Here is a 23722-nt window from a genome sequence, read left to right on the forward strand (position 1 = left end):
GTGAAATCCAATGAACCTCAGCGCGCACAAATAACCCTTGGGTGACCTTTGACCCAATAATCGATAAATTGTCAATGTGTTATCATTCTCATTTCCATAATAGGAGCCAGTCGGAGCGAACTCTGACCTTACTGCCGAATATGATGTGGCATTGGAAGGCAAATTCACGCCTAAGGCATGAGCCATGACAGAGCAATAAACTTTGTTAAACAAGACATCTTGAACTCTTTCCTAAAATAAGACTTAAACACAGGGGCGGATCCAGGGGTTTTTTTTAAGGGGGGGGACATTTTTCCGAGGAAAAAAATGAAAAGCAAAAAAAAAAAGCTTTTAATCACATGAATGCTATTTTGTCGCCTATTAAAAAAGTTGACAAGCAAAAAAAAGAGGCTTTCAGTCAAACAAAGGGGGGGGGGCATACTTCTGTTTTAATTGCATTTTTACATTGGGGGCACGGGCCGGCTGTGTCCCCCCCCCCTGGATCCGCCAGTGTTACTAAACTATAGATTGTTAACTAAACTATATGGCAGGGGTGGCGGAGCGAAGTCAATTGGAGTAGGGCACAGGGAAGAAAGCCACACTGACTACTACTAGTGTAAATGGCACAAAAATAGCATATCTACCCCACTCTAAATCATGACCGCTCATCTAGGTGTTCATTTCATTAAACTTATCCGCTGAGGGCGGCCGAATGTGTTTTCGTTGAGGGCCGGGAGCGAAAAGAAAATGTTATAAATTGAGTGCAATTAAATTACACATTCACCAGATTACGATTTCTGTCTGCATGTCTGGTGTTACGGTGTTAACATTAATGTAAGTTGCGTAAAACCCTTTTTGAAGGCAATCTCTGATTATTCAATATAAGATAATGTAAGCGAGCGAAGCGGGCAATCAAGCTTTTGATTTTTTCGATCTGTGTCATAAAACTTGATTCATTGCCTATTCTGAAATGATAAATTGAGGCTTTGATTTGTTTTTAAAGGGGGGGGGGGGGTGGGTAGGGAGGGGGGTATTTCATAAAAAAAGTGTAGGCCTTAAGAAATTCTTACCCGCATGTTATCACGGGAAAACATGAGGGGCCGGCCATTTTTCCCCCTACGCGAGGGTACTGGGAGACCAAATGCTCTCTTCAGGAACACATTAGTTGAATAGAACATACCTAATTGTCTTCTCTTTATAAGTGCACTTTCATGAGCGAAAAAAAAACAAGAGAAAAAATTGAAAGAAAAGGACATTTCCCAATATATATATTTATTTTTTCTCTCTCTTTATTCATTTAAAAAAAGAATCAATTTCAGAAACGAAAATGCGCTGATTAAAATAAACAAATTCTCACGAAAGGGCATTTCATTTTGAAAAGACCATTCCTTTCTTATGGGAAATGAAAAGTGTCCCTATCGACAGGGGCGGCAGAACCTGTGGTAGGGGGCACTTGCCCCTCCCCCCCAACAAAAAAAATCCCTGTCAGAGAAAGAAAAGGGAAAGTGCCCTTTTTCAAAAAGAAATGACGTGCCCCTTTCCTTTTTAAAAATCACAAATTTTTGGCTCGCATGCACTTCGCGCTCGCATTATTGTTTAGTAAGGTATACACAATAAAAACGCTGTTTAAGATTTTATACAACGCTGTTTACTATATGAACCTTGCAATATTTGTTTAACCGTTTAAACAATCATGTTTAATTTATTGAAGATTAGAAATTGAAAATTAAACTTTATTGCTTAAGATTCAAACACTTGTTTAAACTGTTTAAACAATTACTGTAAGGTTCATATAGTAAACAGTGTTGTATAATTTTGTTTTAATGTGTATGCATTTTGTCCATTGTTACAAAAATGCTTAGAATGTCCAGTTTTCAAGTTAGAATTTAAAAAAAATGGCTCACATTTTGCGCAATCAATCATCAATCATTGTTTAGTAAGGAACTTATTTTTTTCTTGGTTACAAAAAGTGCTTATAATGTTCAGATAACAGGTTGGAATATCACAAATTTTCAACTCATGCTCCACGCTGGCATTATTTGATTGGTCAGATATACACACTAAGAAATAAAGGTTCAAAATTGAACCCCGAAACGTTGATGCAAAAGCAGCACCCTATATGGGTTCAAAAATTGAACCCTGCGGTTGGGGTACGTTTATATTCATAGTCTTTAGAATGTCCCTTTTTCGGGTCATTATGGCTATGTGTCAGCTCGCGCTTCGCGCTGGCATCATCTCTTTGGTTAGATAGACCATGGACTCTCTCGTAGATCCATGGATAGACCCTCATTACGAATTTTACACAGCAAAGAACACCAGTGTTGATTTCACACCATCTCGGTATACAGTGCGCCCCCCCCCCCCACAAAAAATATACACTTTTGAAATGGCTGCCAATTAAAAATATATATTACTTTGGGGGGGGGGCTTATATATATGTATGGAACGTAATAAAAGTCAACTTTCAAATGACACCAAAAGTTGGAAAACTATTTATGCTTGAGTGAGCACTGTCCACTGAAACAAAGGGTATGAAAATTAGGCTGGGCTGGAATTAACCTTCAAATAGAAATTAGGTAATTATAATAACTAACTACAAATTGTATACAATTACACCTATCCTATTCTAATTTATATTATTAATTAATATTATTTCTGAAAGCAGCTTATTAATATAATCAGTTATTATGACTAGTTTAGACGTTCATTTTCTTACACTTTATTTTGTTGCTAGCCTAAAATGAACTGTATTGTTTCTAACATTTTCGTTGACCATAACTAAACCAAAGTGAAATTACTTGTAGTCATGAATTATGTTGTAAACATTAGTTTTCTATTATTGCTCGTTAACAAGTAGCATCCAACACACTAAGAAATAAAGGTTCAAAATTGAACCCCGAAAGGTTGATGCAAAATCAGCACCCTATGGGTTCAAAAATTGAACCCTGCGGTTGGGGTTTCATTTTTGCACCCTGCGGGTTCAAAACTGCACCCCTAAATTTTAAATAATGAACCCCCAAAGGTGCAGTTTTGAACCTTTATTTCTTAGGTGAATATTATATTATTTTGCACTGATCTTTCATATCACATTCGGATGTTTTCATGTATTTTATGTTATGCAGGGCCTCCTAGTATAACAGTATTGTAATTACTGATGGGGCTACCCTGTTGAAAAAAGACGAAATAAATAAAAAAATAAAATTTCTTAAAGAATTTTTTTGTTTGGTACTTGCAAAGGGGTCCGACCACTTGACCGAAGGTCCGCGAGGCCGAGGGTCCGCGAGACCGAGGGACCGCGAGACCGAGGGTCCGCTAGACCGAAGGCCCACGAGACCGAAGGTCCGCGAGACCGACTTTTTTTTCATCGGTTGCCGCGGTCGAGTGTTTTAAGACGCCTCGTTGCAGTGGCGTAACAGGTGCCTGTTAACGGGAGGGGGGGGGGGTGCCAAATAATTCCCGTAACTATATAGAATCAGTGGCGTTGCTAGGATTTCATGACTCATGAGAAAGAGACACATATCTCACCAACAAATTATAATGCGAGCACGCCTGCTCACCACCGCCTGAGCCGTGGTGCGAAACACGTACTGCGCGCACGAAACGTCTCGATCTCTAGGGTTTGGTGCAGGAGGGGGTGTTTCTGCTAACTTACAGTATAAACTTACGATCAGAGGCGTCGATCCTGGGGGGATAGGGGGGGGGGACAAACATATCGTTTACCCCCCCCCCCCAATAATTCCGGATGTGTAAAAATAAAACAAGATTGTAATGTTAGACAGAAATCGGCAAGCGAAATTGAGATGCACAACTCGTTCTTTATTGAAAATCGTGCTCAAAATATCCGTTTTTCAGAGTGGAATATAAAAATTTTCAGCTCGCGTTTCGCGCTCGCATCACTTCTTTAGCAATTAACCCATACTTTTCATGATTAAATAGGTGAATAGAATGTCCCGTTTTCAGGTAAACCTCAAAAAAAAATCCCGCTTCGATTTGCAATAATAATATTTGGTTGGATATACATCTTGTTCTTTATTAAAAACGTCCATTAAACTGTCAATTTTTTCAGATCGAAATATCAAAATTTTCAGCTCGCGCGCTTGCGTCAATTGTTTATTTAGTTACCCATCTTAATCATTGTTACCAAAATGCTTGGAATATCAAGCTTTCAACCGGCAACCGATGAAGGGAAAAAAGTCGGTCTCGCGGACCTTCGGCCTCGCGGGCCTTCGGTCTCGCGGACCCTCGGTCTCGCGGACCCTCGGTCTAGCGGACCTTCGGTCTAGCGGGCTGTCACCCTTGCAAAGTCGAGGGTTTTGTGATGAATTAATGATTAGTTGTGATCAGTTTGTAGTTTGAGAAAATTTCATGCGTTATTAAATTGAAATTTAATGCATGAGTGATCATAAATTGCAATTTTTAATGCAGTATTTTGACTTTATCATTTGGATCTCAGCAATGTGTTCATGAGAATACACAGTAAGAAATAAAGGTTCAAAATTGAACCCCGAAAGGTTGATGCAAAATCAGCACCCTATGGGTTCAAAAATTGAACCCCTGATTTGGGGTTCAAAAATTGAACCCCGAGTGCGGTTGGGATTCATTTTTGCACCCTGCGGGTTCAATACTGCACCCCTAAATTTTAAATTGAACCCCTAGGGGTGCAGTTTTGAACCCGCAGGGTGCAAAAATGAACCCAACCGCACTCGGGGTTCAATTTTTGAACCCCAAATCAGGGGTTCAATTTTTGAACCCATAGGGTGCTGATTTTGCATCAACCTTTCGGGGTTCAATTTTGAACCTTTATTTCTTACTGTGTATGGGGTAAGATATGACTTACGTAGGTGAAGCACGTTGATGGGATAACGGTCAACAGAACATTTAGTAACCCCTCCATCCATCTCTACCTCACCCCCCCCCCCTTTCCTCTCCTCCTGAGAGACTAAGCTCGGCTAGACTTGGCAGGAATTAGCCTTACAGTTTTTTTAGTGGTTAGTCCTTTGGAATGAGTTACTAAATTGAAAATTAACGCATGACTGAACCGGAATTGTAATTTTAGTGTAGCATATTCATCTTGTGGACATCAGCAGTGAGTTCGTGTGAGCCAGAGTATGGTGATGGTACCTGCTACAAGCAAGAGGGCGAGATATGGTAAGACTTGGTTAACCCTAAAAGGACGGGGAGGGGGCATGGATGGCACACCTTAACGCTTCGCGTGATATTTCCGAAACGCAAAAAGATAGCCCCTCAAAATTTTATGACTGTTTACTTTGAAGCTCGCACAGCTTTTGATATGGCCTACACATCCTGTTCATGACAACAAAGAGCGCCAACAGCGACCTCTTTCTCTGGGATCTCTTATCAAGAGATTCAGCTCGCGCATCACCCTCGCAATATTAGTGAGGTACATGTACGTTTTCTATACGTCTTTATAGAATGTCCCCCTTTTTTCGGGTCAATATGTGTCAGCTCGCGCTTCGCGCTGGCATCATATAGAGTCTATATATAGACCATGGACTCTCTCGTAGATCCATGGTTAGACCATCTTTACACTTTACACTGCAAAGAACACCGGTGTTGATTTCACACCATCCCGGTATCTTTATAGAAATACACCAGAGCCTGAGGTAGACAGCATCGGTTTGGCTTTAGGCTAACACCAGATAGGAGTTTAGGCAACACCAGTCTAGACTGTTGTCTTGTCAACACTTTTTTGTTTTTTTTCTATACAGTATAGTCTTTATTTTCCATATAAAAACAAAAAATACAGAACGGATGGATAGCCCATATTGTTTTGTAAGAATGACAATACTGTTCTTCCATGGGGTCGATATACAATAAAAAGTAAACACAAGCATAAAATATTTATACAGTACATCAAACATAATCACAAAGGGGATAAAATATAACCTGTTGCTAATAGGAAGAGATTATAAAATTCAATAATTTAGCAAGTTAAATGAAATATTTTATAAAAATGCATTTGGCTGCTATAGTTTTTGCAAGGAGCGAACTAAATCACTGTTGTATAGGTAAGGAATAATATACAATGATTTTAAACTGTCATATAACTCAAGATTTTGGTTCACGCATACAATTTTAAGAGGACAGCTAAAGTTTGAGCGTAAAAAAAGGGAATTCAGTATAAAATACATACACACTAAGAAATAAAGGTTCAAAATTGAACCCCGAAAGGTTGATGCAAAATCAGCACCCTATGGGTTCAAAAATTGAACCCCTTATTTGGGGTTCGAAAATGTATTTAGGCCTCATTATTTCGGAGCATTTTTTTTGTCATGAAAAAGAAGTGTATTTAACAAAAATATACAGACCAGAAAAAGAACCTGATAAGTACTGCATTTAGTGACTGATGAACAGGATAATACACACTAAGAAATAAAGGTTCAAAATTGAATCCCGAAAGGTTGATGCAAAATCAACACCCTATGGGTTCAAAAATTGAACCCCTGATTTGGGGTTCAAAATATTGATCCCTGCGGTTGGGGTTCATTTTTGCACCCTGCGGGTTCAAAACTGCACCCCTAGGGGTTCAATTTAAAATTTAGGGTGCAAAACTGAACCCCAACCGCAGGGTTCAATTTTTGAACCCCGAATCAGCGGGGGTTCAAATTTTCAACCCATATGGGTGCTGATTTTGCATCAAACTTTCGAGGTTCAATTTTGAACCTTTATTTCTTAATGTGTATTGCATTGAAACAACGTTGGAATCAATATATAAAAAAACATGTATGTGCACAAAGTGGATTCATATAAGTAAGGAATAAAAATAAAATAAAAAGGAAGATGAATTGTGGAGCAGTTCAGTCAAGTTAGATCAGAATCAGTTTGTGATATTTACATTCAGTCCAGACAACAAAACAATAGGGGACGAAGGAAAAAAGAGCATACAATAATGACTTAATGACAAGGTATAAACCCGGGGGGCCACTTACATTGACGAGTGGATACCATGCGCGACCCCCAACAAATACGTAAATAGGATGTCTTTTTCAAGATAGTTACGTACGTAACGTGATAAGGGTGTCAAAAACACTGAAATAATGAAAAAAGTGTATCTATTTCGCTAGGAAAGCTACGTGTTTAGGGTCAAATTTGTGAGGGTATAACAATCAAGACTAAAATGCTTTATAAAGGATGTACTTTAGGAGTCAACATTACGTGTTTAGAGTACGATTTGCGCGAGTTGGGCTGTACTAAACCCAATGATGTAGGTAAAGGTAAAACCGACGACCGACGTACGTCCGTGACATAACAATTAAAATATCGCTGTACTTGTTTAGGGTTCAATTCAGGGAATCTTGCCAATAGTATCGTTTTGTTGCCAATACTTGTTAAGGGTAGGGTTTCACACGCCAATACTTGTTAAGGGGTGCATTTTCAGAATATGGAAAAAGTGTTTAGGGTGGTTTTTGAGATCTCATGTTCGCGCATGGTATCCACTCGTGAATGGAAGTGCCCCCCCCCCCCCCCGGCGTCTACCAGAATCTATTATCAGAATCCCCGCCCAAATGACGTAGCAAACAATGGATCGCTCGTACTCAAACGAAAGATTAGGATGTTGCTCATCATACTCGCTACTGGTGTCTGCATGGAGTTCAAAGGCTACCTGGTATTCCCCGCCAATAAAGTATGGGAAAGTCACACGAGCATTTCAGGAACATTTATGTTCAACGAATGCTATAATGCATTGCATGTTTGCTCGATATTAATATTCGACTTTGAAGTAAGACAGCATGAGCGTATTACAACACAACAACGGGAAAATGGCAGGAGTAATTATAAGTAGCCCTAAGAAAATCCGAATCGCAGAATTGACAGCAGCTTCACGAAAATACACCCCTGGAATAACCATTCGGTCGGAGCCAAAACGACCGAAGAATCCTCCCCGTCAGACGAGGATCGGACTTTTTGGAGTACCTGGCGTTGGGAAGTCGGCCCTCATTAATTCTCTTCTCTATGTCACTGGGGATATGTGGCACCACAAGGCTCCAGAAGGGTACGTTGACAACGCTGCAATCACCATGACACGAGATTGTTACGACCTGACTGACCATCTGGCTATCTGTGATAACAGGGGTATGCCGGACTACAGCGAAACGGTCATGAGCGAAGTTCAATACCAATTAGGTGTGTTATAAACTTCAAAAGTTTTGTCAAATCTCTTGCAAATTTTAAACCAAATCTGCAACGCCTTGCAGGTATAGGCGGGGGCGGATCCAGCTTCTGCGAAGGGGGGGGGTATGTTCATCCACATTTTTCCCAGATAGGTCGCTTAAAGCCGAGTTTTGATGGTTTCTTCGAAGTGGTAGTCCTAACTGTTACTTCATAGCTTTCTTATAAACAAGTAAACATCTCAAAATACTAATGTCATTTTAAGAGATAAAATAAAGATAGTGACCGCAGAATACCGCCCCTGGACTTTATAAACACCTTTTTTTTCAATTTGAAAAGGAAGTGTATATACCTAAATTAAAAGTGTGAGTGAGAAGTGGGTGCAGAAAAAACTGTACATTCATATCTGAAACTGCATATTTTAGCACATTTTGAATAAAGAACAAGCTGTGTATCAAGAAACATGCGAAGGTGGAGCTTTTTTTTCTTTTGTTTCTGGGCATCCTAAACACATTATTTTCTCCCTAAATCAATAATGCCAGCGAGAAGCGCGAGCACTTTTTTTTGGTTTATTTATTTTGAAGATTTAACAGTTTAAGATTATATTATATATATGTACATACACCCACACACACACATCCTATATACATATATTATATATATATATATATTATATATAATTGTGATGAGCAAGGACCTAAACATTGCGTGGGTGCTTCAGTGAGTAATATATTGGCGAAGAAGCTCAATATATATATATATATATATATATATATATATATATATATAATATATATATATATATATATATATATATATCATATATATATATATATGTATATGGTAGATAGCTATGAGGAACCTTGATTTAAACTACGCCTACCTTTGTTCTCTTCATCCTTTCTCGTCACACAACAATATACTATATATATATATATATATATATATATATATACATAAGGAAAACTTCCACTCCTTAGCGCCGTGTGTATACGCACACACTCGCTACAACACGTGAAACGCAGTGAAACTTGGGACATTTTTGCACTAAATTGTTCATATCTCCGCGTTGGGGTGGTATTTCTCCAAATGGCACGCGGACTCTGAAAGTTTATTTCATTTTCTTTTGAATAATGTACATTTTATTCAATTACAATACAAATCCAGTGATCATTTTTTCTTCAAAGATGTCTAGTACAGGCAGTTTGTCTATGGGAAATGTCAGAAATCGCAGTTTTTTGCTTACACTGAGCTCTTTGTTCGCAGCTGGCGGGCGACCCAATTAAAGTTCGTTGAACTAAAGGCAGACGGCTTTTGACAGCTTGATAAATTTCCTATCATACGATATCAAAAAGTTTGTGATTGGTCAGAAATCAAGTGATTATTTTTTCTTCAAAGTTTGTCATCGAATCACAAGAAATGTACCAAAACTACAATGACGTAATGTTTATTGCTGTGAAATCGTGATACGGACTGAACCATTTTGTCCGCAATCTTTATTTACTACATCTCTATTTTTAATCTAGAAAGCAATCAGTTTCACTATCGAAACATGAATGATCTCTGTAAGTACAATATTTGATTTAACTCTTTGAACTCGCTCTGACTACAGGTATGTTACACCTGCTAGAAACGATGTTACTATATTTCATGCAGTTATGAACGACAACAGCTGGATATTGACCTTTTAGGAAAATAAATTAGTGATTACATTCTTTAAACATATTTGTCACAGCATACTATGGAGCTGAGTTATATTTTTAGTTTCACTGATTAGCAACAATTACAACAAAACTGTGTTGCTCATGACAAACTGATTAAACGCCAGCTGCAATTCGAATTGCTGATAAACTTTTGAAACGACAAATTCTTTGTGGATCTGTTTTTTTCTTTTTCTTTTTCTTTTTTGTTCTCCCTACCACATTCTAATTCAATGCGAAAGTTCCTCTTCTGTAACCTGAGGTCAAGCTAGTCTTACAATAGCATTCAACAAAAACATTTGTTTTTTACTGTATTTATATTCGTATAAATGCCTTATTGCGTATCGCTGTGCCATATTTTTAGCATGTCACAATATTTTTGTACTTAATTTGATTATCAGTCTTGAAATAATCTACAATAATTATTACTTTACTTATATAAACGCAAGTCAGCAAGTAATTTTAGTATATCTTTGTGTCAGTCGTGTATCGATTCATAAATATTACTGTTACAATTATTTATTACAAGATGCAAGGAAGGTGATTGCCTTTATGCACATTCTCATTAATGTGTGCAAGTATTTTTTATATGAATGTTTATTTCATGATGGAAAGTAATACAGATTTGCAACTAAATGAAACTATTGAAGTTTCTCCTTGCCAATATTATTTACCCCATGAATTCGAAAATAAGATTACTTTCAAAGATGAACACTTTAGTATTCTTCATGTCAATGCAAGAAGTTTGTGTAAGAATTTTGATGCTTTTCAAGAATTGCTCTCTTCTGTTAAATATGAATATAGTCTTATATGTGTAACTGAAACATGGTTAAATGACAAATCTCCAGAATTATTTAATATCAGTGGTTATTCACTTCTTCATGTTGATAGAAATAATACGAAAGGCGGTGGTGTTGCTATATATATTAAGGAAACATATCAATTTAAAATTAGGAAAGACTTAAATTTTCAGAATAATAGTGCTGAATCATTATTTATTGAGGTTGACAACTGTAATTCAAAAAACTCAGTGATAGGTGTTGTTTATCGACCACCTCATTTAAATATTGAATCTTTTTTCTTTGATCTAGATATTGTTCTTCATAAACTTGCAAATGAACATAAAGACATATACTTATCTGGTGATTTCAATATTGATATTCTGGATGTAAACAAACAGAGTCAAACGTTTGTCAACTTATTAAATTCGTATGCATTATACCCTTTTATAGATAAACCTACCCGTATATCTGCTGCAAGTTCCTCTTTAATCGATAATATTTTTTCCAACACTGACAAGCAACATGTATCGTCTGGTATATTATATTCAGATATTTCTGACCATCTTCCTATATTCATGATCACTACACTTAGACAAAACAAAAAGCATATTGCAAAATCTAAATACATTCGAAGGATGTCTCCTGAAAATATTCAAACTTTTGTAACCGAACTTCAATCCGAACATTGGGAAGATGTTTTATCTTGTAACGTTGCTGATACAGCATATAAATTATTCATTGAAAAATTGCATTATCACTTAGACCGTAACATTCCAAAAATTAGACTGAAAAAGTCATCAAAAACCCCCAGAAAACCATGGATTACTTTTGGGATTGTAAAATCAATTCGAAAAAGAAATAAACTTTATAAGATTAGTTTAAAGAATTCTTCTCCTGAAAATATTACTAAATATAAAAAATATAGAAATGTTTTAACATGTATTATTAAAAATGCAAAGAAATCATATTATTCGCAAAAATTTGAAAATACCAAAGGCGATATGTCAGCTACTTGGAAAAATATTAACGAGTTATTAGGAAAAACAAAGGATGTTAATGTAAATCATAAATATTTACATGGCGATGTTGTATATGAAACATTGGATGATATTTTTACGGTTTTAATGATTATTTTATCAATGTTGGGCAAGAACAAGCATCAAAAATACCTAATACTACTACTAATTTTGCAGATTACTTACGGAATTCATGTCAACATACATTATTTTTTAATCCAACAAATTCTGAGGAAATATTAAAAATTGTTAATAATCTTAAAACCAGACGTTCCTATGGATATGATGAGATAAGTAACAATCTCCTTAAAAATATTATATTAACAATCATAATTCCTTTTACTCATATATGTAATATTTCAATGTCATCTGGAGTTTTTCCTCGTGACATGAAAGTTGCAAAAGTCACTCCTATATATAAAAAGGACGACCGCACACTTATTGCGAATTATCGCCCCATTTCTGTTCTCTCATCATTTTCAAAAATATTAGAACGCCTTGTTTACAACAGATTAGTCTCATTTTTGTCATTACATAATTTATTTAATCCATCCCAATATGGTTTTCGTAAACTTCATTCTGCTGATTTAGCTCTTGTTGATCTTTATGATAAAATATCTTCTCTTTTGGCAAAAAAGGAGCATGTAATTTGTGTTTTCATGGACTTAAGCAAAGCCTTCGACACCCTGGATCATAATATCTTACTTTATAAATTAAAATATTTCGGAGTCAGAGGTACTACCCTTAATTGGTTTAAAAGTTATATTTCTAATAGGCAACAATTTACGTGTATAAATTCAGTTAGTTCTCGTTTGCAGTATATAAATTGTGGTGTACCACAAGGTTCAATCTTAGGCCCCCTTTTATTTCTTCTTTATATTAATGATATTGTTTATTCTTCACCTCTATTGCAATATATCCTCTATGCTGATGACACTACAGTTATTTCTTCGAGCTCTGATAAAAAAAGGCTTTTTGAAATTTTGAATAATGAATTGCCCAAAATATCCACATGGTTCCAAAGTAATAAATTATCGTTAAACTTGCAAAAAACATATTATGTTAATTTCAAGAGCTCTAAAGCATTATCTGATCAATATACAGAAGAAATAAAAATAAGTAATATTTCTATAGCACAAAGAAACAATGTGAGGTTTTTAGGTGTCATTATAGATGAGTTCTTAACGTGGGATGATCATATATCTAAAATACTCACATCTATGTCACAATGCATAGGGATAATGTTTAAAGTAAAATACTATTTGCCTATTCAAGCATTACTCTCAATTTATAATTCTATTTTACTGCCACATGTAACTTACTGTAATATTGTTTGGGGCTCATTCAAATCAAAAAATCATCATATCTTCTTATTGCAAAAGAAAGCTGTTCGTTTATGTGCTGGTGTTGGTTATTATGAAAATACTGATCCCCTCTTTAATCGTTTTAAAACTTTGAAAATGGATGACATACATATATTTCAAATTGCTTTGTTTATGTATCGATTTTACTGTCGTCAATTACCAACCACGTTTAATCATATGTTCGTTTTAAATTCTTTCATTCATAATTATCCTACGAGAACTTCGACAAATGTTCATTTATTAAACCCAATAACCGCTTTAGCTCATAGGTCAATAAGACATACTGGTCCTGATACCTGGAATAATATACCCATAACAATACGTTACGCTTCTACATTGAATAAATTTAAGTTCGATTTCAAACATTTTATTATTAACAGCTATTCGATCTAAGTCATTGGTTTTTTTGTTTTGTTTTGTTTTGTTTAATACTTACAAAAATAAACAAATTACTATCTTTCGATACACGGCTGACATATCATCATTATAATTATGTAATATTATTTATTTTTATATCTTTGTGGCATGCTTGATGTTTCTCATTTTGGCCCTGCTGCGTATATGGAGAATGTAAATGTTATTTTATTTTTATTTACAAAAAAAAAAGACGCATTCAGGGCCGTATAGTCATTTCTTGAGGGGTGTCCTTTTCAAGCCTCTGTGCTTATGACTGTCCCCTCCCATGTAATGATTGTTCTGATATTTGAATATTGTTAATTCGTTTTATGTTGTATGTTCAGTTGTTGCATGGAAATAAAATAATCAATCAATCAATCAATTACAACAGAGGTAAGGGAGCTTGACAATACCCATTACAACTCACGCTATGGAGGCTTCCGCAGTGGAGACTGGTGCCATTACGATCGTTCACTTTAGCAGATGTTTGGCTCACTATTTCATGAGGAAGAGGAGAGTCGAGCGAACACTGCAATGCAATTATTAACCAACTTAATTCCCCTGTTTACATTGTACACCCCTATTCACGCATAATGGATCAGTCCGCACTCGGCAGGGTGGATGCTCGCACTGGCGCGTCAGTGGTGTTTGCTCGAGCATTACATGCTTCACGTCCTGTGTCTATTCTCGCTCAAAATGATCGTTTTGGCCCGTAAGTTTTCCTTATGATATATATATATATATATATATATAAAGATGTATAGATGTATATATATATTTATTGATTTATTCATTCATTTATTTGTTTATTTATTCATTCATTTATTTATTTAGTTATCTATTAATTTTTTGTGGAGAGCTTGATTCCAAAAGGGGCTAAATCCATTTTTTTTTTTTTGGATATATGTATCTTCGACGTGGGAACCAAATTTAACGTAAAACCTGGGCATTCCAAACACATTTTAATCATTATGAAAAGGAAGGGTATACTATTTTTTTTTTGCTGTCTTGTTCTGTTTTGTTTTTGTTTGTGTGCCGTTTTTTTTGTCTTTGTTTTGTTTTTTAGTATTCGTCCTGTCTTGTCCAAGTGATTGTCTGTTCACACACTCTTTTCTTTTTATTCAGTTGAGGTATGAAATATTTTTTTCTGTTAATTGTAACTTAGTGAGTATACATAAAAAGCTTGACCCCATTGGTGTTCTTTTTCATTGTACAAACCTTTTTAATTTACGAATTGATTTTCATTGATCAAACACATACTTTAATTAACTATTTATTACAGGGAACCCATACTAACAAGGTTTGCTTTCCAGTGGGTTCCCTTTTTTAATTTCTGTATATATTTTTGTGTTATGTTTTACATTGTAACTTTTGTCAAATTTTGGAATGAAAAAGAATAAATGCAATCAATCAATCAAATCAATAAAGTGAGTGCGAACTCCGAGCTGAAAATTGTTAATATTCCGTTATGAAAGGGGGTAATTTTAAGCACTATTTCAAGCATTTTTATTTTCATTTGCTACAGGGGGAGCCCGGCGTGATGGCGAAAAGGTTGTGTGGGATAAAAATGCAATACAGAGACTAGTTGCATACATTAATAAGCTGAAGTCCAAATCAACCAGCAAGGAATTAGAGATCCACTGTGCCGTAATAGTTATGAGGTATGAAGCATGAATTTCTAACATTTTTTTATCACAATTTCTTACTAATCCATTAGCAGAGGACCCATCAACAATATTAATTCATTTATATTAGTGACAATAATAAAATAAAATGACAAATGCAACAATATCACATATCGGAAACAATTGCATGTGTGTCATTGGCAAAGAGGAAAAACTTGAGAAACATTGAATAGGTCATTACTGAATATCATGAATAGAAGAGGGCGCCGTGTGGAGCCCTGTGGGAATCCACAATGGACCCTGTCATCTCATAAAATGACATAATATTGTAAAGAGTACCTTTATTTTGATTCCTCAGATTTTCAAATATACTTTTTTTTCCAAAATCATTTTGTATCGATTAAAACTTCCTATTTATGCCTTCCTTATATGCTAGCAAGCGAAGCGCATGAGCGTAGAAAAGTACAGTTTTTCGTCGTAGAGAATTTAACTTTCTTCATAATAACTAGGTTTTTTTATTTTATGTACTTCAGTTAAAGACATCAATATTCTGAATAAAATATAACTGAAAATATTTTGCAACTGAGCAGTTACATATTCTAAAATAAGAAGCATTACATAATATGCATTATATGATATTTGAATTGTTCGGTCATTTTAAATGCTTGCCATCTCTCAGCAACCCTGTCATACTAAATGCGCGATGAAAATAAACACACTCTTATTTTGCTATGATAGAAGTGATTCCTTACCATTAAATACAACAACAGAGTGTAGCGAGCCACTCCATAACTATAGAAATAACATCCATATGCTGATTCATTACTTTTTATCTTGAATAAATATGATATTATAATACATACAGGGTGTACATTGTGCTTATACACTCATTTGTACTATCTCGATTAGATGTTGGAAATGCTCTTCTTTTTAATACAACCTCACGCAATGTCAATGAACTTCGGTATGCTCAGAATACAGCTGCCAATGTTTGTAACTGGTACGTCAAAATATCAACACGTTTCACCAATTCTCCAAAAGTAATAGTGTTTGCCAATCCGGAAGCGAATAGAATTTAAATACTTCTTCTCACTTGGAAAGTGTTAAATGGTTTGGCACCATAATATCTACAAGACGTTGGCATGCCTTATACACCAGCTCGTAGCCTAAAATCATCACACCGGCAACTTCTTAAGACTCCCAAGACACGTGTAGCATAAGGTGCGCAAGCTTTCTCTGCCTCAGCACCTTCTCTCTGGCATAATTTGCCGTTGAATTTAAGAATTATACCATCACGGGAGACCTCCCAATCTTATCTCTTGGTTCTAACAGTATTAGTTATTGGCACTTTGACACTCATCCAAACTTTCTCATTCTTTTTTTTTTCTTGCGCGCCTCAGAATGGAATTTTTCTAGATAGATGGCGCTATATATGCCTGTTATTATAATCATTATTATTATATTTACATAAATCACAGTTGTACCAAATACAGGACGTCCAAAAATTTTAAGGAACGGCAGGGGAAACATACCATATTGTGTCCCCCGACCTTAATTTGTTATATCATCATTATCAGGGTAATTCATTTACTTCTGATTACCATTCACCAACCCTACCCAGTAACTTTGCTTGTCTTATAAAGCTGACATTGTCACTCATTTTTTGTTCTTAATTTTGATATGTTATTAATTGTGTTATCTATAGTGGCGAGAGCCTTTCTGCTAGAGCGGCTGATTTGGATGACCTTGTCAACACAATCGAGGATATGACAGGTATGCATTTCGAAAAAAGGCCTATATGGTTTTTTCCTGCATACACGGTATTGCGAAATTTCCTCTTTTGTATAGACTAGCTCGCATAGACTTCGAGCAAACATTATCAATCATGCCAATGGAGAAAATCGATATATAGTTTATACAATTCACCCTATAATATCATTCAACCTTACTAGTTTCAAATGCGCTTAATTCCTGGTAATGTGAATCGTCATCCCTTTTTAGTCACTATGATCGGTAATCTTGATATTAAATAATATTACAATTTTTGAAATAACCGAATCTGGAAAAAAAAAGAATTTGGACTTATATTATAATTTTTTAAACAACCGGGTTTGGAAAAAAAAAACATGGACTTATATTATAATTTTTGAAGTAACCGGGTCTGGAAAAAAGACTTTGCACTTTTGTGCTATATGAACGCATTACTATAGGATTTTAGTTTAAAACGGATTCGCCAAAAATCACTTCAAATTTATTACATTTGTGGGCGATCAAAAATTATTACACTTGTGAGTAAAGTGCATTATTACATTATTTTGTGGGTAAAGTGTTATTACATTTGTGGACGTTATTACATTTGTGGGTGCACCCCCCCCCCGAACAAGGTTCGCCCTCGGTGGATTTGTACCAATGCCTCGAAGTATTATTTGTCAGTTTACGTTTGTATTTCGCCGCTGACTGTCATGTCACTGGAAAATTCAATAAAAAGAATACTTTTAAACAAGACAAAAACAAAGAATTCTATAATTGTATGCGCTGACCCAGCAGGTTTTTGCAACGGGGGGGGGGGGGGCTAGGGTGCTATCCGAACAGCACAAAAATGAATGTTCTTTATAAGGCGACGGGCTAGGACACTATAAACCTTCTCTGGCTATTGTCTTCATTATATTCAGGGACCTCAGAACGCTTCTTTTTTTTTTAGGGCCCAGGGGCTTCAGAGGTGTGTTTGTTTGTGTGTGGGGGGGGGGGGGCTAGCGATATAAATAATTACAACACCTGCTATTAATGCTTCGTTTACTTTATGCAGGAGAACATCCCATTTTAGTAATAACGCACAAAGCAACGTTTGACGTCAAGGATGTGACGTGTTTCAAATCCGGCCTTCCCGACCTGGGAGTTCGATTCGTCTTCGAGATCGAGAACTATACAAGGGTGGATCACGCCTATGACGAAGATAAACATATGGAGTTGCTGGAAGTTCTCAACCAGTGTACGATCGTGGCAGATAAAGCCTTAACATCTGCCAAAAAACAAGAATCGCAAGAATCGGGTTGCATTCTTTTGTAGGATAACAGAATTAGTTGACACCTGAGTACATGTAGGGCGATATTTGAGCGGCGATCCCAGGGCGAACTTTTTTTCATATAGTCCTATGAGTTTGCCTCTAATTGCGCCGAAGATTAAAAGACTATATGAAATACACTTCAAGTCTCAATTTAAAAATTAATAAAGGGGCAATAAATCGAACCTTCAATCTTAAATTGGCAATGCAAGCCTTAAAGGATTCTAACAATGAGAGCCATAATAGATATAGGGCAAATTGCTTTTGATACTTTACGACTATTGAAGATGTATGATTGATGGAGTAAACAATAAGAAACCATATATAGTGGGATTACCTGACGCAGAATATAGAGATTACCGTAAGAGAAAAATATATCGGGGGATGGGGGTCCTCTATGACTCTCAAGGGTCGTCTCTTAACCCCTGATTCCATGATCATGACGACAAAATTTACACTGTTAAAAAAACCCTGATTTTACAGAAAAAAACCCGGAAGATTTTGCAAAATCATTCTGTAAATTCATTAAACAGGAATTTTTTTGCAATTTAACAGAACAGGTCGGTTTAAAAAAAGGGGAAGGCTGTTTTATTTAAGGAAATTTGTAAGGTTCCATACACCAAATACCAATTTTCTGTAATTTTACGCAATCTGGTATAAGATTACAGGTGTTCTCGAGACTCTGCTGCAGGGACTTCTTTATTTTAAGGATAAATGTTCTAACAGTGTACGACACCTCAGCACCTGATTATATAGGCCTAATGAAAATTATAATGCTTATTTTGATGGTAAAACCACAATAATTATCGTATCCATAATTAATATATATATATATATATATATGATTATGTTCTATGGTAACAAGGCGGATCGCTTACAGCCTTAGGTGTGTGCACTGTTGCTTTATTTTTCCTAAGATGCTTCAACTGGCAGAATAAAAACAGGTTCAAATTATAAAGAGATTGTAGACATTGTAGTTTGAAAGATGTATAGATTACTTCATAAAATCAACTTCATGAACAGGGGGGGGGGGGGCTCAGCATTGTCCAATATGTCTATATATCATGATATAGCCATGTATAATAATGAGCCAAGAATTCTGAGGGGTCAGACCATGGCGTATTTGGCAACATTTCCAAAAAGCTGTGAAAAGAGAGCGAAGCAAGTGAGTACAAGTTTGACCTTTTTAATACGAAAACCTTATTTTGTGAAAAGGTTTGACACAGTATTTAGACAATTACTACATCAACACCTTCCTCTTTCTTTCCTTTCTTTTTTTTTTGGATTTGAAAATTCTGGGGTCTATCGCCCCCAAGCCCCCCCCCCCAATTTGTACGACAGTGATATTTTTTATTTTGTTACACACATTGAAAGGATGCCATACTTTTCCCTATAAAACATAATTATGAATCATAAAACGATTTTCCCACTGAAGTGTACAAATTATGAATCATGAAAACATCCCTCCAGTGCAAATGATTTATTGTGAAAATCTCTCCTATTACACTACTATGTATAGATAATCAGGAAAACTATTATTTACCAAATTTGAAATACAATTTCTCAAGAACTACAATCAAGTATGATGGCCCCTTCTTTCTTTTTTTAATAAGCAACCCGATGACCTCATCTCTTGCCCTAATACTACCATAGCAGGGGCCGCGGAATGGATTTGAAAGGGGGGGGGTTGAGCCAGAAGTATGGGGGCTGACCATAGAAAAACAATCTTGATGCTGCGTTGTACAGTGCTTTGCGAGGTTATCTCTGCTTATGTAATTTTTATTTTCTATTATCAGCTCTCTGGGGTTTGCCTTGATGTATCCCCTTTCCGTGAAAAACGAGTGGCCCATGTCCTTTGTTATTGCATGTATTTTGTCTTTATATTATTTTTTTAATCCATTTTTGATGCAGTGTTGTACAGTGCTTTGCGTGGTTAATGCCTTATTATTTTATATCCCTGTCTGGGATTTGCCTTGTATAAAATCATGTTTCCCCATTGTGCAAAACGAGCCTGTGGTTTAGCTTTTTCATTTTATATATTTTTGTTTAGTTTTTTTTAAGACACATTGCTGACACACAACAATTGCGTGCACTGTCTAATAAACAAGATAAATTGCAAATAACAGTATTTGTCTATAGTAGTAGGCTAAACGTTTTATATATGTTTTGTTTTTCTTGGTAAACCTGTGCAGGTTTTATGCCTATAAAGAGACAATTGAATTGAATAGATCATGAAGATAGTCAAGCAATACAGCATTGTATTACAGATTAGAGGAGTCAGCAAAGACGAGTGATATACCTTTTTTTCATTTAACTTGTATTGATATTGTATTAATCATCAACTATGATACATCATAATCAGAAGTTAAAATCATTTACGCATTTTGCATAATTTTGTTTATTTTTATAATCATTTAAACTTGAACTGAATAGAACTGAATTATGCAGTGTGATAGCATTTAGAACACATGGAATAGGATGCTTGTAAGAGCCTCGTGTATATAGATATTATCTTTTTCCTTCTGTTTTCACATTTTTTTTCTGGGGGGGGGGGGTGGGCAGTGGTTCGATAGCAGTGGTGATTGCCCTCAATGACACAATCTGGGCCCCGTAACACAAATGTTAGCGATAAATCGCTAATTTGAGAGAACAATTCTGATTGGATCCTATATAGTCGGTCTACTGAGCAAAATGCGCATGCAACGATGATCTTGATAGGCCAGTTCATATTTCGCGATTAATTTCTAACTTTTATGTAACTGGACCCTGGTTAATATTCAGATGGTTCAGCTTTTGCAATAAAGTACTTTGTGTGAAAGCAGAAAGATAGTAAACCGAACGTTATGTATCCCTTATGCCATGGTCACATTTGTTCTACGGCGGCCGTACGGCGAGTCGAAAACAGCCGTTTTAACATTTTTTGTCCAACTACATATAGGTGGTTTGAATCAAAATTGATAAAACGGCTGTTTTCGACTCGCCGTACGGCCGTCGTAGAACAAATGTGACCATGGTATAACTGTGATGGAGAAATTGGTCGCATACGCAACCATGGGCCTGTCCACTGAGGATTATTCTATTGTTACTGGGGGTGCTGAGCATTGCCACAGCACCCCCAGTAACATATGGTGGCCCTGAAGGGACATCGCATATAGACCAAAATCGCGAATATTCACGACGAAATTGGCGACGAAATTCACGACGTCGCCAATTTCGTAGTGAATTTCAAATTCACGACGAAATTCGCGACGAAATTCACGACGAAATTCACGACATCGTGAATTTCGTCGCCAATTTCGTCGTGAATATTCGCGATTTTGGTCTATATGCGATGTCCCTTCAGGGCCACCATAGTAACAATACTCCGTGGCCACGTACGCCAACTTCGTACAACTTCATTCAGCTGAGGTTATCCTTGTTTAGATTTTCTCCAAATACCTAAAAACAAAACTACTGGGAATAGAAATCCGTGGCTTACTAAAACCACACATATTCCTCGAAGTATATACTAAAAATATATAATATGAATATAATATGAAAATAATATCATATCGAATATCTTCTTATTGGTACTCTTGTTAGAAAAGAAAAAGGAACTAATTAAAAACTTTTTTAAAACGTGTATATTTAGTCTTAAAGTGAATTTTAATTCATCTGACGCTTATGTCACAGCGACATTAGCTCTACTTTCTTCTTCCTGTTACTGCAGGCAAACTCCTCAATCCGGATATAATTGCTGGAGGCGTGTTTGGCTAGTGATGAATTTTAATTAATGACGTGCCCACCCCCCCCCCCCCCCCCCCCGATGAAAGTAGACATTTCAATTTTGTTTAGCCTTATCTTAAAACCATCGACCGATTTAATATGAAGCACCCAATATCACCCTTTTTCACAATTCTTTTACCATTAGATGATCGTGCTTCGGCATGTTGGGACATTTTTGCCATGTGATTTTCCACTATTGCATTAGTAGGCCTAGACAATGGTCATGTAGGATGGTTGCTATAATGTATCTCTCTGATTTTGAATTATATTGAATATATTCTCTTTTTTAGTGTCATTACGTAGTATTTTTAAACATGTGCATTGTGCTGTGTACACGAAATTGTGTTTTTTATCAAACATACACAAATTACTTATTTTACTTTTTAAGTTCATTACAGAATAAAAAGATATACTGACTAAACCATATGTGATTGTATCAGATTTCTCAATTTCGATTCGTATGTATTACGATACAAGAACTCTTATAAACTTGTCTGAGAGCGGGATGTGTGCAACCATGGTCGGAAATCTGTCCCCAAAGGTAGGGGGGACCAGGGACTGGAAAATTTGACAAGCAAAAAAAAAAAAAGTTGCGCGAGACTTGTAAGTAAAAAGTCAGCGAGCGACGCGGTCAAGAAATTTCGAGCGGCGGATTTATCGCGAAAAATATAGGGGGGGGGCTGAATCAGCCCCCCCCCCCGTCTTCTTAGAGTTAATAATACACTATTTGCAAATTTTCACAACCTTACAGTATTTCTATTTAGCAGTTTAAACAACCATGCTTAATTTGTTGATTAAATATCAGAAAGTAAAATTTTAATGTTAAAATTCTAAACTTGTTAAACAACTACTATAAGGTTCATTTACTAAACAGCGTTAGGTAATAAATTTAAACTTGTCTTTGTGCGTGTTTAGTCCAGTAGGCTTTCAAACAGTTAACAGTAATGAAATAAAAACAGTATAGGCCGTTGTTGATACTGATAGCATTTACTGGTCAGAATCCATCCCTTTTGTAACAAAGACAACGGAGAATAAGTGTATATATGTAGGTCTTCATACCGATTATAATAATGCGTATAATGAACAAAAATTGATAATAGCACCGTTACAATGAACATGTTATCCCTGACACTGACATTATCCGGCTGTATAAACCCAAGTAACCGACACCCTTTGGCATCGTTAGATTTCATATCTGACAACTATCCATGGTTTTGATTTGCTGAGAAGAGCAAATGTGAGATAATGTCAACTTGTCAGTTCTCACACTGTTTCGTGAAAATTTGGTCCCCCATGCTTCCACGGGCACACAAACGTGACGTCACGCTTTTCAAGTGTGATTGTATGTGTGGAAGGGCCATTGCATTCCCTGAAACAAAAGGTTCGCTACTAAATTATAAGCACATGGCTGCTTTTCAGCCAATCAAAACCGAGGCCATGACCCGGGGGGCACTTCCATTGACGAGTGGATACCATGCGCGACCATAGGGTCTCGAAAAGCACCCTAAACACGTATTTTCCACATTCTGAAAATGCACCCCTTAACAAGTATTCGCGTGTAAACCCTACCCTTAACAAGTATTGGAAACAAAACGATACTCTTGGCAAGAATTCCCTGAAACTAACCCCTAAACAAGTACAGCGATATCTTATTGTTATGTCACGGGTCCGTCGGTCGTCAATTTTACCTTTACCTTTTATACACCATTTGGTTTACTACGGCCCCACTTTCCACACCCGGGTCCACACCTCACGTAAATCGGACTCTAAACACGTACATTTTAATTTTGTCTCATCATCCCAGCAAATTTGACCCTAAACACGTAGCTTTACTAGCAAAATAGATACCCTTTTTCCATTATTATAGTGTTTTTGACACCCTTACCACGTTACGTACGTAACGT

At 36.2% G+C, this 23722-nt stretch overlaps 1 protein-coding gene across 1 annotated transcript; it reads left to right on the plus strand.

The window, feature by feature from the left end:
- Positions 1 to 7609: 7609 nt before the first annotated feature.
- Positions 7610 to 18558, plus strand: LOC121426616. The gene is made up of 3 exons (XM_041622973.1): positions 7610 to 8124; positions 14893 to 15028; positions 17799 to 18558. Exons 1-3 carry the CDS (start codon positions 7731 to 7733, stop codon positions 17839 to 17841), a joined length of 573 nt encoding a protein of 190 aa, XP_041478907.1. The 5' UTR covers positions 7610 to 7730; the 3' UTR covers positions 17842 to 18558.
- Positions 18559 to 23722: the final 5164 nt, after the last annotated feature.

The sequence above is a fragment of the Lytechinus variegatus genome, chromosome 13, assembly GCF_018143015.1.
Source record: "Lytechinus variegatus isolate NC3 chromosome 13, Lvar_3.0, whole genome shotgun sequence".
NCBI classification, from domain to species: Eukaryota; Metazoa; Echinodermata; class Echinoidea; order Temnopleuroida; family Toxopneustidae; genus Lytechinus; species Lytechinus variegatus.

Excerpts from the sequence above, each read along its gene's own strand:
- LOC121426616 (XM_041622973.1), top strand. The coding sequence starts at position 7,731 with ATGAGCGTATTACAACACAACAACGGGAAAATGGCAGGAGTAATTATA. Across the intron at positions 8,125-14,892 it reads CGAAGTTCAATACCAATTAG|GGGGAGCCCGGCGTGATGGC; the intron begins GTGTGTTATAAA and ends CATTTGCTACAG. Across the intron at positions 15,029-17,798 it reads TGTGCCGTAATAGTTATGAG|GAGAACATCCCATTTTAGTA; the intron begins GTATGAAGCATG and ends TACTTTATGCAG.